Source organism: Schistocerca piceifrons, chromosome X, assembly GCF_021461385.2.
Source record: "Schistocerca piceifrons isolate TAMUIC-IGC-003096 chromosome X, iqSchPice1.1, whole genome shotgun sequence".
Classification (NCBI taxonomy): Eukaryota; Metazoa; Arthropoda; class Insecta; order Orthoptera; family Acrididae; genus Schistocerca; species Schistocerca piceifrons.
In genome coordinates this window covers 350337270-350352316 of record NC_060149.1, presented here as the reverse complement: position 1 = coordinate 350352316, position 15047 = coordinate 350337270, and the positions used below count along the sequence as shown (strand labels likewise).

Below are 15047 nucleotides of genomic sequence, written 5' to 3'. Positions count from 1 at the left end.
GCCATCCTGATTTAAGTTTTCTGTGATTTCCCTAAATCGCTCCAGGCAAATGCCGGGATGCTTCCTTTCAAAGGGCACGGCCGACTTCCTTCCTCCTTCCCCGTCCTTCCCTAATCCGATGAGACCAATGACCTCACTGTCTGGTCTCCTTCCCTGAAACAACCAACCAACCAATAATAAAGGTATGATTAGACTTCATCAGGGTATGGACAAATTTGCAATTTAAAAATGAGTCATTCTTAGAGAAAATTTTCTGATAATTAAAATATAAAATGAAGAATGAATACCTCTTAATGGAATATATCTGAACCTCTTTTGTTTTACTGATAACTAAAGTCTAAATTTCCATGCAAACGCACATTGCATGCATGTTTGCATATTTTGATCATTTGGAGAGTAAATGTATATTTTGAAGATTTTCTGGCCTTAGTGGATATGTTTCAATACCTTACAAGATAGCACCTTTTATTGATATTTTTTTCATACTAACTATGCCAGAATGCAGAACATGGGTAATTTTGCGAAATTTGTAAACTCCATTGTGAGCTCGTGCGCTATTTCAGATCAGTTGGTGTTGGTAGAAGTTTTGTACCAAAAAATATAAATAAAAAATGGTCCTATTGTTGTTAAGCAGTGCTGCCCCATATATCATGAAGATCAAGAAAAGAAAAGAAAATAGTTTATCCTAACCTAAAGTATGTTACATATTTGGCCCATGTACTACATATATAGCTGAAGCAGTATGTCTAAAATATGGCAATCTGAAAATGCTGATATCCTCCACAAATAAGGCAAACAGATGTACAAAGTACAAAGTTCTGATAATAATTCTGACAGTATTACTCTATCAAAGCTCCCTTTTGCTATAATTAGAGATAGTTATACCGCCAGATTTACATTTACCACCACAATCTATTTTAACCAGATGGTGTTCCCGGAGAATATGCTGCAATCTTTTACTGTGATAATTTTGATGAAGCTGGTCAGAATCCATAAATTACCACAAACTTGTTGAAGTTAGCTTCTGTCTGCTTCATGCTATTGAAACGCTATAAGTTACTGTCCCGTAATGGTTTTTTTCTGTTTTTATAGTTTGGGCCATAGTCACTTTATAAGCCACTAATAGAACTTGTATGAAAGACATCAAAGTGGTATTTAAGAAAACAGATTATAAGCAAGACCTGCCTTACATTAAATCAAGTTTTGTGCATTTGTCTGCAGCAGTAATGAAGTTGGAAGTCACAGGTAACTCGTGGAATCTTTGAAAATGAGGAAAAATCTTTGCAGTCTCTCTTTGGAGAAGCAAGTGTTGCAGCAAAATACAAAATAAACAAAGTTGTCAGGTGAAATCCTGATTTTGAGTTCATGAAGTTGACAAAAAATATTTTATGGTGAAAACATAAAGAGACTTCCAATTTCATCTGAATTTATCCAAAATTTCTTCATGTAAGTACACACCTGAGACATCTTGTGATGTAGAAAGGGCATTTCCTATGCACAAAAATGATCTGTCTGATAAACACATGAGCCTAAGTGAAGAAAATTTGGAGAAACTGGCTGTAGTGTACAGTTTCAGAAGGAAATATAAATATCGAATGTAGAAATTGTGTGTTGTGGAATATTTTTAGGGGGATAGGGGTGGTCTTTCCACCAGAAATAACACATTCTCAACACTAGTATTAGATTATATGTTAATCTGAAATGTTTAAATAATGACAATAATATTTCAATTACAATTATCAGTGTTGTATCTGATCAACATGTCTTACATTATTTCATTTATATAAAGCTGTCTCACTCTTTTTCAGAAAACATGAACTACTCACAGTCCTCATTCACACCTATTAAGCTAAATGAAAAGTTCTCTTTATCAGTTCCAAAGATACTTGTAGTTTTTGAAATGGAAGAAGCGGCCAAAAGAATTCCCATTTTGCTCTTTAGGACTGCTGTTGACGCTGATGCTCGTGACTGGACAAAACAGTTATATTTGAAAGGTAAGTGCATTCATCTGTATTATTGGAACTAAAAAGGTACTGAGTGAGTTGTTGGTACAGTGTAGTTCCATGTTATTGAAATTCTTTCTCTAAATACTTTGGCTGTTGATTGGGCGGAAATTGCAGACTTGACCTACTTGCCAAAATGCATAAAAGTTCTTTGCATTCAACAGTAATAGAATCAATGAGAATGATATAGGGACTGTATACTACTGTTTGACAACTATACTGGCATGGAGGCATTCAGAGGCAGATAGCATCCTTCACAATGACCATTCACATTTCCAACAATGAGGTCTACCAATCATGCACACAGCAAGTGCGAATAGTCATACAAGATGTACTAGGTAACCTAAATGCTCAGACAGGATTCACATACCAATAGTGCCTAAGGTACAGGATGTCCATAATTAAAGTTCCAGTTTCAAAATGATGTAGAAAGAGAATCACTGCTCAGGATGACATCAAATTTGAACAGCATTTTATTGATGCAGGGGAAACATCACAGAACAAAACAAAATCTAACAAAACTTTTACCAGTAGATAGTACTACAAGCCTCTTAACATAAATGGGGCCACCTATAAATGTCAGATGAGTTGCAATATGTCTGCTACATTTTGAGTTGCACATTATAGCATCCATACTGTTTAATATGCATGACTGCACACATTTAGCAGTCAACTATCATGGCACTGTTAGTTAGGTAAGCCCATCTCTCAGGCCAAAAACCATATAAAAAGGAAAATGAAATTGGTTTTTGATTGCCTTTGAGCTAAAATCTGCATAAAAACAAGATGACTTCAGAACTAAATTTTCACTCTGTGGCGGACTGCATGCTGATATGAAACTACCTGGCACATTAAAACTGTGTGCCAGACTGAGGTTCAAACTTGGGACCTTTGTCTTTTGCTCTAGCAACTGAGATAACCATGCAGAACTTATGACCTGTTCCCACAGCATTATTTCTGCCAGTACCTCATCTCCTACCTTCCAAACTTCACAGAAGCTCTCTTGCAAAACTTGCAGAACTAGTATTCCTGGAAGGAAGGTAACACAACTACCCAAAAATAATTAAACACATAAACATTTGTTTATTGCAACAATTACACAAATATACATCCAGTTCAGAAAGAACACCTATGAATCTGTCCAGGTGAGAACTAAGTCCAAAATGAACTGTCACTTCCGGAAGTGAGCTAGTCAGTCAGCAGCAGCCATCTGAGACACAAGCAGCCATGGGGAAGTAACCAGTTTTGTGACATTTGATGAGTTTCTAACCGGGAGTGAATTGTATAGTTTTATTTGTGCACTTTGATAGTTTATTTTATTGAGTTTCTGCATGTTAATTTATTATCTAGCAGACACAGCTCTCATGTTTTCATTAGCATCAGAAAGTCCACTGATTCTGTGACATATTCAAGTTCCTAAACAGTGTGCTTTGGTAGTCCAGTTTATGAATCTCTACGTCTTAATCTAATTTATTAGACACAGTTCTTGTATTTTCCTTCGTGCCTACATTAGAGTTCTGTGGTGTGTTTCAATAGTTGTTTGTTTGTTTTGAAAGCTAGTGACCACTTGTTGGACGTAGTCCACTAGTCAGTCAGCAACAGTCAGCTGAGACACAAGCAGCCACAGGGAAGTAACCAGTTTTGTGAGATTTTATAAGTTCCAAACGAGGAGCAAATTGTATAGTTTCATCTGTGTGCTTTGCAAGTGTACTTTCATGAATTTATGCATGTTAATTTAATATTATTAGACACAGTTCCCGCATTTTCATTTGTGTCAGCAGGTAAACAGTTTTTGTGACAGATACAAGTTACTAATCAGTGAATTATTTAGTCTTACCTGTGTGCTTTGGTAGTTCAGTTTTTGAATCTCTTTGTGTTAATCTGATTTATTAAACACAGTTCTTGTGTTTCCCTCTTGTCTCTATTGTAGAGTTCCGTAGTGTGTGTCAGTTGTCCTTGTTTGTCTGTGTAGTCTAGTTTTCCATGGTCTTTAGTATGGATAGGGCCTGTGATGGCTGTGTGCGGATGCAAGCTGAGTTGGTGACACTTTGCTCTCAGCTCTAAACTGTGATGGGTTTCGCTACACTGCTTGAAGCTGCAGCGGATGGGCATCACTGTTGTGGGCTGGCCGTGCGGATCCAACAGATGTCCAGCACGTCTGAATCCTCCGATCGGCCTGCACTGGTGACCAGCCTAGTTACTGCTCATACTAAAGTTGACCACTCACCCATAGCTGAGTGGGAGGTCAGGTCACCTTGGTGAGTGGCAGGCAGCAAAAGACTTCCCAGGTGGCCGCATGTAAGGCCTTGCCAGTTAGTCTGACAGACAGGGTGCTGTCTGTGGCTGGCACTGTCGCTCAGCCAGATGCAGTCACTTGCCCTGTTTCAGAGCAAACCTCTCAGCCTGCAAGGTCCAGGCAACCACAGAGAGTGGAATTATTAGTAGCTGAGAGCTCCAATGTTAGGTGCATGATGGGGCCCCTTAGGGACATGGCTGCCAAGTAGGGCAAGAAAGACAATGTGTACTCTGTGTTCATACCAGGTGGAGTCATTCCAGACATGGAAACAGTCCTTCCCGATGCCAAGAAGAGCGCAGGGTGCAGCCAACTGCAGGTGGTGGCTCATGTCGGTACCAATGATGTGTGTCGCTTTGGACCGGGAGAGATTCTCTCTGGCTTTGAGCGACTAACAGAAGTGGTGAAGGCTGCCAGTCTCCTTGCAAGATGAAAGCAGAGCTCACCATTTGCAACATAGTCTACAGGACTGATTGTGGACCTTTGCTACAGAGCTGAGTGGAGGGTCTGAATCAGAGGCTCAGATGGTTCTGTGACCATGTAGGCTGCAAATTCCTAGACTTGTTCCATATGGTGGTGGGGTTTCAGGTTCTGCTGAATAGGTCAGGAGTCCACTACAGGCATGAGGTGTGTTAGTATGGACACAGGTCTTTCTTGGAAACTGGAATGAAATAATGATTGGTTCCTTTTACTGACCTCCCAATTCAAATGATACAGTTGCTGGACAGTTTAAAGAAAACTTTAGTTTAATTTCAAACACATACCCAACTCACACAATTATAGTTGGCAGTGACTTTAATTTACCCTCGACATCTAGGCGAAATACATATTTAAATCCAGAGGTATGCACAAAAGATAATCCGAAATTGTGCTAAATGCATTGTCTGAAAATTATTTGAGCAGTTAGTTTATGAGCCCACTTGAATAGTAAATGATTGTGGAAAAACACTTGACCTCTTAGCAACAAATAATCCTGAGCTATTAACAAGCATCAAAATGGATACAGGGATCAGTGAACATGGGGTTGTCATAGTGAGATTGAATATTGTAAACCACAAATCCTCCAAAAATAAAGGAAAAATGTACCTATTCAAGAAAGCAGATAAAAAATCACTTGACTACTTCCTGAGAGACAATCTCCACTCCTTCCAAATTAACAATGTAGATGTAGATCAGAAGTGGCTTAAATTCAAAGAAATCGTTTCAACAGTAATTGAGAGATTTTTATCAAATAAATTAATAAATGATATAGATGATCCCCCTTGGTACCCAAAACGAGTCAGAACACAGTTGCAGAAACAATTAAAAAAGCATGCCGAATCCTAATGAACACAAAATATTGAAGATTTGCAATCTTTTGTAGAAGCTTGTGATTTAGCATGGGCACCAATGCAATATGCTTATTATAATTTCCACAACAAAACTTTACTTCGAAACCTGGCAGAAAATCCAAAGAGATTCTGGTCATATGTAAAGTATGCTAGCAGCAAGACAGAGACAATGCCTTCTCTGTGTGATGGCAATGGAAATACTATTGACAACAGTGCTGCCGAAGCAGAGTTACTAAGCACAGCCCTTTGAAATTTGTGCACCAAAGAAGATGAAGTAAATATTCCAGAATTCGAATCAAGAACAGTTGCCAACATGAGTAACTTCAATGTAGATATCCTCGGAATAGTGAAGCAACTTAAATCACTTAGTAAAAGCAAGTCTTCTGGTCTACACTGTATATCACTTAGGTTCCTTTCTGAGTACGCTGATGCAATAGCTCCATACTTAACAATCATACACAACCACACACTCGACAAAGGATCTGTATCCAAAGACTGAAAAGTTGCACAATTCACACAAATATTCAAGAATGGCAGTAGGAGTAATCCACTAAATTAAAGGCCTCTATCATTACTGTTTATACGCTACAGGATTTTGGAACATATACTATGGTCAAACATTATGAATTACCTTGAAGAGAATGGTCTATTGACATACAGTCAGCACCAATTTAGAAAGCATCATTCTTGTGAAACACAAGTAGCTCTTTACACACACAAAGTGTTGAGTGCTATTGACAAGGAGTTCCAAATTGATTCTGTATTTCTAGATTTCCAGAAGGCTTTTCACACTATATCACACAAACAGCTTGTAGTGAAATTGTATGTTTATAGAGTATCATCTCAGTTATGTGACTGGATTCATGATTTCCTGTCAGAGGTCACAGTTTATGGTAATTGACAGAAAGTCATTGAGTGAAACAGAAGCTATATCTGGCATTCCCCGAGGTAGTGTTATAGGCCCTTTGCGGTCTATATAAACAAATTAGGAGACAATGTGAGCTGCCATCTTAGGTTGTTTGCAGATGATGCAGTCGTTTCTCACCAAGTAAAGTCATCAGAAGATCAAAACAAATTGCAGAATGATTTAAAAAAGATATCTGAATGGTGCAAAAATTGGCGATTGACCCCAAATAATGAAAAGTATGGGGTTATCCACATGAGTACTAGAAGGAATCCATTAAACTTTGGTTACATGGTAAATCAGTCAAATCTAAAGACTGTAAATTCGACTGATACCTAGGAACTACAATTATGAACAGTTTAAATCAGAAAGAACACACAGAAAATGTTGTGGAGAAGGCAAACCAAAGACTTTGTTTTATTGGCAGAACACAGAAAATGTAAACAGCTCTACTAAAGAGACTGCCTGCACTACACTTGTCTATCCTCTTTTGGAGTACTTCTGTGTGGTCTGAGATCCTTAACAGTTAGGATTAATGGATTACATTTAGAAAGTGCAATGAAGAGTAACACATTTTGTGTTACTGTAAAATAGGGGAGAGAGTGTCAAGGACATGATACAGGATTATGATGGACACCATTAACAAAAAGGCATTTTTTGTTGTGGCAGAATCTTCTCATGAAATTTCAGTCATCAACTTTTTCCTTTGAATACGAAAATATGTTGTTGATGCCAACCTACATGGGGAGAAATGGTCATTATACTAAAGTAAAGTAAATGAGAGCTTGCACAGTAAGATATAGGTGTTTGTCTTTTCCACGTGCTGTTTGAGAGTGGAATAGTAGAGAATTATTGTGAAGGTGGTTCAGTGAGCCCTCTGCCAGGCACTTAAGTGTGATTTTCAGAGTATCCATGTAGATGTAGATGTAGAGATCAACTGCCCAGAGACAAAATCAGTTACTATGTCCCTGTCCAGGCAGCAGTGGTCCCTATCCTCATGAGCAGTTTACATGTACAATAAGTATTTTCCTTCAAGCCTTGTCAGTGTGGTGCCCAGCTAGTGCAATGGATAGAGTGCTGCCTTATGACACTCAATTTGACAAGTTTAATTCCAAGTGTAGGTGTATTTTTATTGCCTAATTGTGATCTGCACAATAATACTGTAATGTACACTGTTTCTTAAACTATATTAATCCTACAGCTACAGTGTTTTAACATTGCACATAACAATAATTTGCCAGATATGTCATAAATATTCAGGGAGAGTCAACAATCAGTTCAAAACAAATGACGTGTCATAGCACAGAAATAACTGCAAAACATATCAATGAGGAGATGATAAACATATATATTGCACTCAGAAAGAGACACTGTTTGTAATATTTTAAATAGCATGTATTTCATAAAACAAGCAGATGTTCAAAACAGCTTTACTGAACTCGCATATTCTTCAGAGTGGATGCTCAAAGCTACTTTACTTCATCTCCAAACAATTATTGTACAGCCAGATCATACTTTGCTGAACTCTTCTCAGTAAAGATGAATCCAAAGTTACAAGATCAGCATGTAGGTTTGTTGCCAGGTCTTCCACATTCCCTATCTGCATAATAGTACACATAAACCCTTCATTTGTTGAATTGGATGATGGTACTAGTGCATATCAACTCTCTTACAGCTATTTTGGGTGGCATGTTTTGGATATCAACTTTCGAATTTTTTAAAACTGAACTTTAAGTTGCCACACATTCTTTGACAAAGCCATTAATATGAAGAGTTTCACAAGATACTTTAGGAGTGCTTTTGGAGAAAGAGAATGGTGATGAATAATTAATGGTTTGCACAGGGGTCGCATAGAACAACTTGTCCACCGTGTGTTTGATTTGTGGGTTGCAGAAACATAACTTTTGTTCTGCATTGTTCAGTCCAATGCTGCTACTTACGAAAGGCGTAAGATTTCCCCAGCACTGAAAGGTGAAAATTTTGAAGTTACTCATTGATGCAACCAATAACAATAATAATAATAATAATAATACACTAAATGCTAAAAGACATGACCAGTCATTAGATGATGATTATAATAAATGTGGCCACAGAGTTGGTATTTAACTGTGAAGCAGGTTGCTCACCCTGTCAATGACTTCATGTCATAAAAAAATGCAATAGACATAAAACTGCTTAGCATGATAGTTGGTACTAATCAACAGAGTTGATGGCAGAGACTATAACAAAATATGGGTTTGAATGTTGTAGGGTAAAACAATTCACTTAAAAATGTGGCTATATGATTCTCATCATTGCATGGGTAGTACCTAGGTTGAAAGAAGGTGAGCTAATCCAAGACGTAGTGGGGTGGCCACTTTTTTTTTGGGGGGGGGGGGGGGATATGGGATAGTTTGTGGTAGAGAATAGAGTAAACATTTAAAGTCAAAATGTTGTTGTTGTTGTCTTCAGTATGAGGAGTGGATTGATGCTACTCAATCCTGTGCAGGCCTCTTCCTCTATGAATTATTTCTGCAGCCTACATCCTTTATGAACTTGCTAACAGTACTTTTGTTTAGGCTTCCCTCAGCAATCCCCCCATCCCACCACATCCCCCTGTCACTTCCATCCCAATACAAAACTGGTGATCCCTTAACGTCTCAGAATGTTTCCTATTAACCAGTCCATTCTTTTAGTCAAGTTATGCCATAAATTTCTTTTCTCCAGTGTTCTATTCAGTATCTCCCCCATGCTATTAGAGGGAGATGTGTAGGGTAAAAACTGTTGGGGAAGACAGAGATTGGAATACATTCAGCAAATAATGGCGGATATAGGTTGCAAGTGCTAGTCTGAGATAAAAAATAAAATATAAATAAAAATCTCTTCATTAGTTACTGGTTACACAATCCACCTATCTAATCTTCAACAATCTTCTGTAGCACCACATTTTGGAAGCTTCTGTTCTGTTCTTGTCTGAACTGTTTAGTATCCATTTTTTTTTACTTCTGTAGAAGGCCAAATACCTTCAGAAAAGACTTCATACACTTAAATCTGTATTCAGTCTTACCAAATTTCTGTTCATCAGAAACGCTTTTGTTTGTCATTTCAGGTCTATATTTTATATCATCTCCACATTAATTATCATCATTTAATTTATTGCCCAAGCAACAAAACTCATCTACTACTTTTAGTGGCTCATTTCATAATGTCATTCCCTCAGCATATCCTGATTTATTTTGACTGCATTCCATTACTCTTGTTTTGCTTTTGTTCTTGTTCATCTTATATCCTCCTTTCAATGCACTGTCAATTCGGTTTATCTGCTGTTACAAGTCCTTTGCTATGCCTGACAGAATTACAATATTATTAACAAATCTCAAAAGTTTTTATTTCTTCTCCCACAATTTTAGTTTCTTTTACAAACTTTTCTTTGGATTCCTTTGCTGCTTGCTCACTGCAGAGATTGAGTAACATTGGGGATAGGTCACAAACCTGTCTCACTCTCTTCTCAACCAGCACTTCCCTTCCAGGACCCCCAACTCTTATAAGTTCTGTCTGGTTTCTGAAGAAGTTGTAAATAACCTTTTGCTCTCTGTATTTTATCTCAAAAGACATCTTTTAAAGTGGAATAATGAAAATGAATGTAATCTCATAAGACAGGAAACCCTTGATATCTTTCTGTAGACATGACTAATATGAAGGTGGCAGTTTAGTTTGGAATCAATATATATTCCAAGCAGTTCTACAGATTTTGCTTCTATGTCTTTAGCTGGTTCCAGTTGTAGGTGTTGAGTTTTCTCCAGATTGTACATTAGTTTGTTAGATTATAACCAGTTTAGTGTAAAGGAAAGAGTGGCCTGTGATTTCTGGTGTAAACTTAACATGTCTCGATCTTACAAAATAAAATAAAATAATTATAGTGTTCCAATGCAGTGTAATTTCACAACTGATTTGTTAACAACACATAATGTTCCAACAAAGCAATTTAAAGATTATATACAAGTAATAATTCTCAGTTACATCATTATATCTGCTCAGGATAAGTAAGAGACCTTTTTTAAACGTTCTGACTGTTGGGCCTTTGTGAAACATTGAAATTATTACATACAAAATCATTTTTTTGCTTGCTAGAATTTTCTTACCAGTATGTATACTGCCTCTTTGAGGACATGTGGTACTGGTACATACTTGACAGATATAATTGCAACTAGTTCGTAAACATCACAACCCTGGGCAAGTAGCTAATGTCTCACAAGAAAGGATTGATATTTGATTATTTGTTCATTCTATTGATGAAATCATTACATAATTGTTCATATTGCATAAATAGATCAGTTATATTACTAGTCAATGAATGTATATTTCAAGGTTACGACATTTAGTTACAAAAATAGGAACTTTAACGAAGTTAAAAATTCCACTAATTGAGAATGAAAGTGTGCAGAGTTATGGTAGAAAAACCTTTAATACTTATACCTCAATACATACATATAAACAAAAGATATAAATTTAAAACATAACTCTACTCTTAGAATTTCATGACCTGAATAGAGAGAATGACATAACAAAACCCTTTTTGTTTGGTTTTCATTTGTACTGTTGATTTGATTAACTTGAAACCTGTTGAAGAAAGATTGTATATCATGATTTCCATTGCATTTTACTATATTTCCATATCATTTTGCATTATGTGGTAAGATATATAATTAACTTTCGTTTCATGTGATTAAGGAGTTGTGATTGTAGTTGTTGTGTAGGGCTTCTAAATGCTGTACTTTGAAATAAGTCAAATTAATGAAGTGTAGGCACGCTATGAGGGCAATTTTAAGCCATTTTAAAAGTGACTTAAAATGTTTCATATTTCATTTAAATGAGAGTATTCTCATTATTTCCTTTGGTAATTCAAAAAGTGGTATGAAATTCAGAGCTTTTTCCACAGGATGTGAAACTAAGTGGATGCAGGATGTTGTTGCAGTTGTTGTTATCTTCAGTCCAAAGGCTGATTTGGTGCGGCTCTCCACTCTAGTGAGTCCTGTGCAGTCCTCTTCATCTCTACATAAATAATGCAACCTACAGCCATCTGAACATGCTTACTTTATTCATCCTTTATCTCCCTCTACAGTTTGTACCCTCTCATCCTCTCACTCCAACCCCCCCCCCCCCTCCCCCACCTCCAGTTGTATCAATCAGTCCTTTCTTTTGGTCAAGTTGTGCCATTAATTTGTTTGTTCCATGATTCAACTCAGTGCCTCCTCATTAGATTCTCAGTCTACCCACATCATCTTCAGCAGTCTTCTCTAGCAGCTCATTTCAGAAGCTTCTATTCTCTGAACTGCTTATCATCCATTTTTCACTTCTGTACAAGGCTATACTCCATAAATATATCTCCAGAAAAGACTTTCTAACACAACAGTTTACATTTGATGCTAATAAACTTCTCTTTATTAGAAATATTTTTCTTGCAATACTGCATTTTATATCCTCTCTATTTTAGCCATCATCAGTTATTTTAGTTCCAAAACAGCTAAACTCATCTTCTACTTTTGTGTCTTATTTCCTAATCTAATTCTCTCTCATTTAATTTGACTTCATTTCACTAGTATCACTTTCATTTTTTCAGTGTTCATCTTATAACATCTTTTGAAGACACTATGTCCACCTTCTTAGCTGAGTAGTAACTTGCTTGCCTACCATGCAGTGGCCTTGGATTTGATTCCCAGCCAGGTTGGAGATTTTCTCCACCTGTGGACTGGATGTGTTGTTTCTCTCACCATCACTGATCCTCAAGTTGCCCATTGTGGCATCACCTGAAATAAGACTTGCACACGGTGGCCGAACTTCCCCGGATGGGGCCTCCTGGCCATCAATGCCACACGATCATTTCATTTCTTTTTTTATTTAAGACAATGTCCATTACATTCAACTTCTCTTCCAAGTTCTTTGGTGTGTCTGACAGAATTGTATTGTAATAGACAGACCCCAAAGTTTTTAGTTTCTATTTTTTCTCCATGAACTTTAATACCCTTCTGAAGTTTCTCCTTGATTATCTTTACTGCTTGCTCAATGTACTGAATAAGTCAGGGTATAGGCTACAACCATGTCTCACTCTCTACTTATCCACTGGTTCCCTTTCATGCCCTTTGACTCATCTAACTGCTGTCTGGTTTCTGCACAATTTGTAAATAAACTTTTGGTCACTGTATTTAATCCCTGCTGCCTTCAGAATTTCAAAGAATATGTTCCAGTCAATATTATCAAAAACTTAATCTAAATCTGCAACTGTTAGAAATGTAGGTTTACCTGTCTTTATCATATATTTGAAGATAAGTTGTATATTCAGTACTGCCTCAGGTGTCCCCACATTTATCTGATAGCAGAGTAATCTTCCCTGAGATCAACTTCTGCCAGGTTTTTGATTCTTTTGTAAATAATTCATGTCAGTATTTTTCAACCATAACTTATTAAACTGATAGTTCAATAATATTCCCACCAGTCAGCACCCTGCCTTCTTTGAAACTGTGATTATTACATTCTTCTTAATGTCTAAGGTTATTTTGGCTGTCTCATATATCTTTCACACTAGGTGGAATAGTTTTGTCATGGCTGGCTCCTCCAAGGATCTCAATAGACTTTAGAGTGTCTACATTAGCTGTATGTTTTGCTGATTTCCAAAAGACAACAATATTGCTAAGTGTTTTTGGTAACATATCTCTATGCAATTTCCAGCCTAGTGTATAATTGATGTATGATCCAAAAAATTTGGTGTCATGCACTGTGTGGATGCTGTTGGCTCCAATGAGTATGTATGGATTGAATGAGATCATGTTTTGTGTTGTATGGAAACACATTTTATCATTTTTTGTGTGTTTATTGGTAAACTTTTTATTAAAACGAAAATTATAGGTGAGAAGTATTTCATTTGGCTATTGGAATTATCAGTATACATGTATCATCTGTATATAAGAATGAGCTAGCTTTGAGGATATGATCAGGGTCAATGTTTATGACCAAATTCAAGAAAACAGCATCAGAAACAGTTACGTATGGGATCTCACAGATTTTTCTGAGTATATTTGGACTGTAGGCTATACCTTTCTTAGACTTTCTGAAATTAATAAGCTGTTTTCTACCACTTAGTTCCTGAATTATTAATGAGAAGGATCTTGGAGTCCATATTGTTCAAAATTTTTAGGGAGCAGTGCAAAAGTTAATGCATTTAATGGTTCAAGAAATACTGTTACTGGTGGCTGCTGGTGATCTATTAAAGTTGGAAATTTATCAAGAAGCTCATACACTTCATTTATAGTGGTCTCTTCCTATATATATGTTTAGTAGTCTTCCCAATATGAGATGACCTTTCCTGTCTCATAGGTACAGTGATGAACAAATGGCACTGTCATATCTTGCCAAATGAATTTTATGATATATGTGTTGTTTTAATTGATGTCAAAATACCCCACAGCATTGCATTATTTTGATTCATATACATTTTTCTAAGGTGTCTTAGAGCTGGGATGAAGTAAAAACTAACCTCTTATGGAGAATCTGGAAAAAAGTACATGTTACAACAGCAGGGTTGTTGACAAGGTCTGAAAATTCACACTGAGACCACATTTGTTAAGCACACACAAAATTACACATGGAGTACAAAGTGGTTCTGTTCGTACACATATAGAATGAGGTAGTAAATTCCAATACTCCATAATTTAATTAAATGGTAAATAATCACAGGAGATGGAAACTGAACAGGTGACGTGCATTTTGCCAGCCTATTACTAAAGCTGCTGTACCACAATGGATACTGTGTAGTATGCAACATTGCTTCCCCTCCTTACAAGACAATCACCTGCTGTGTTGTGGTGGACTATAGCTTAATTTGAATATGATGTATTCAGTGGTGCTTTGTGCAGTGTTGGTGGTGCACCTTTGCATTCTGGTAGTACTGTCACATCCTCATGGACACTGCAACATCCATATGTAGTTTGTTCCAACAAGACATCTCAATCATTGGAAAGATTTTTATGTTCTTTGTATTGAAAGCACCTATTGTCATTCTGAACCTCAGGAGTAATATACGTCTTCATGAAGACATGTACATTATCTCTGTGCTTTTGTCTTCTTTACATACACTCATAATACTCAACTTTGTAGGCAATATCTCACAAGTAACACAGGATTTGATATAGCTCAAAGTAGTGCTAAAATTGTTTTTCTATTTTTCTTGACCTTCCTCGCAGATGTAAAAAATAAATTCTTCGTCAACCAGCTCTTAGTTTAAAAAAATGGTTCAAATGGCTCTGAGCACTATGCAACTTAACTTCTGAAGTCATCAGTCGCCTAGAACTTAGAACTAATTAAACCTAACTAGCCTAAGGACATCACACACATCCATGCCCGAGGCAGGATTCGAACCTGCGACCGTAGCGGTCGCGCGGCTCCAGACTGTAGCGCATGGAACCGCTAGGCCACTCCGGCTGGCTCTTAGTTTAAAAGTTGATGTTCAACACTATAACATGTATGATTCATATCCAGTGGGT

At 37.0% G+C, this 15047-nt stretch overlaps 1 protein-coding gene across 1 annotated transcript in view; it reads left to right on the top strand.

The window, feature by feature from the left end:
• LOC124722880 (vacuolar protein sorting-associated protein 13A-like) overlaps nucleotides 1-15047 on the top strand; it is a 752258-nt gene that overhangs the window by 421763 nt on the left and 315448 nt on the right. The window contains exon 33 of the mRNA XM_047248017.1: nucleotides 1809-1994. Coding sequence (XP_047103973.1) covers nucleotides 1809-1994 — 186 coding nt within the window. The remainder of the gene's footprint in view (nucleotides 1-1808; nucleotides 1995-15047) is intronic.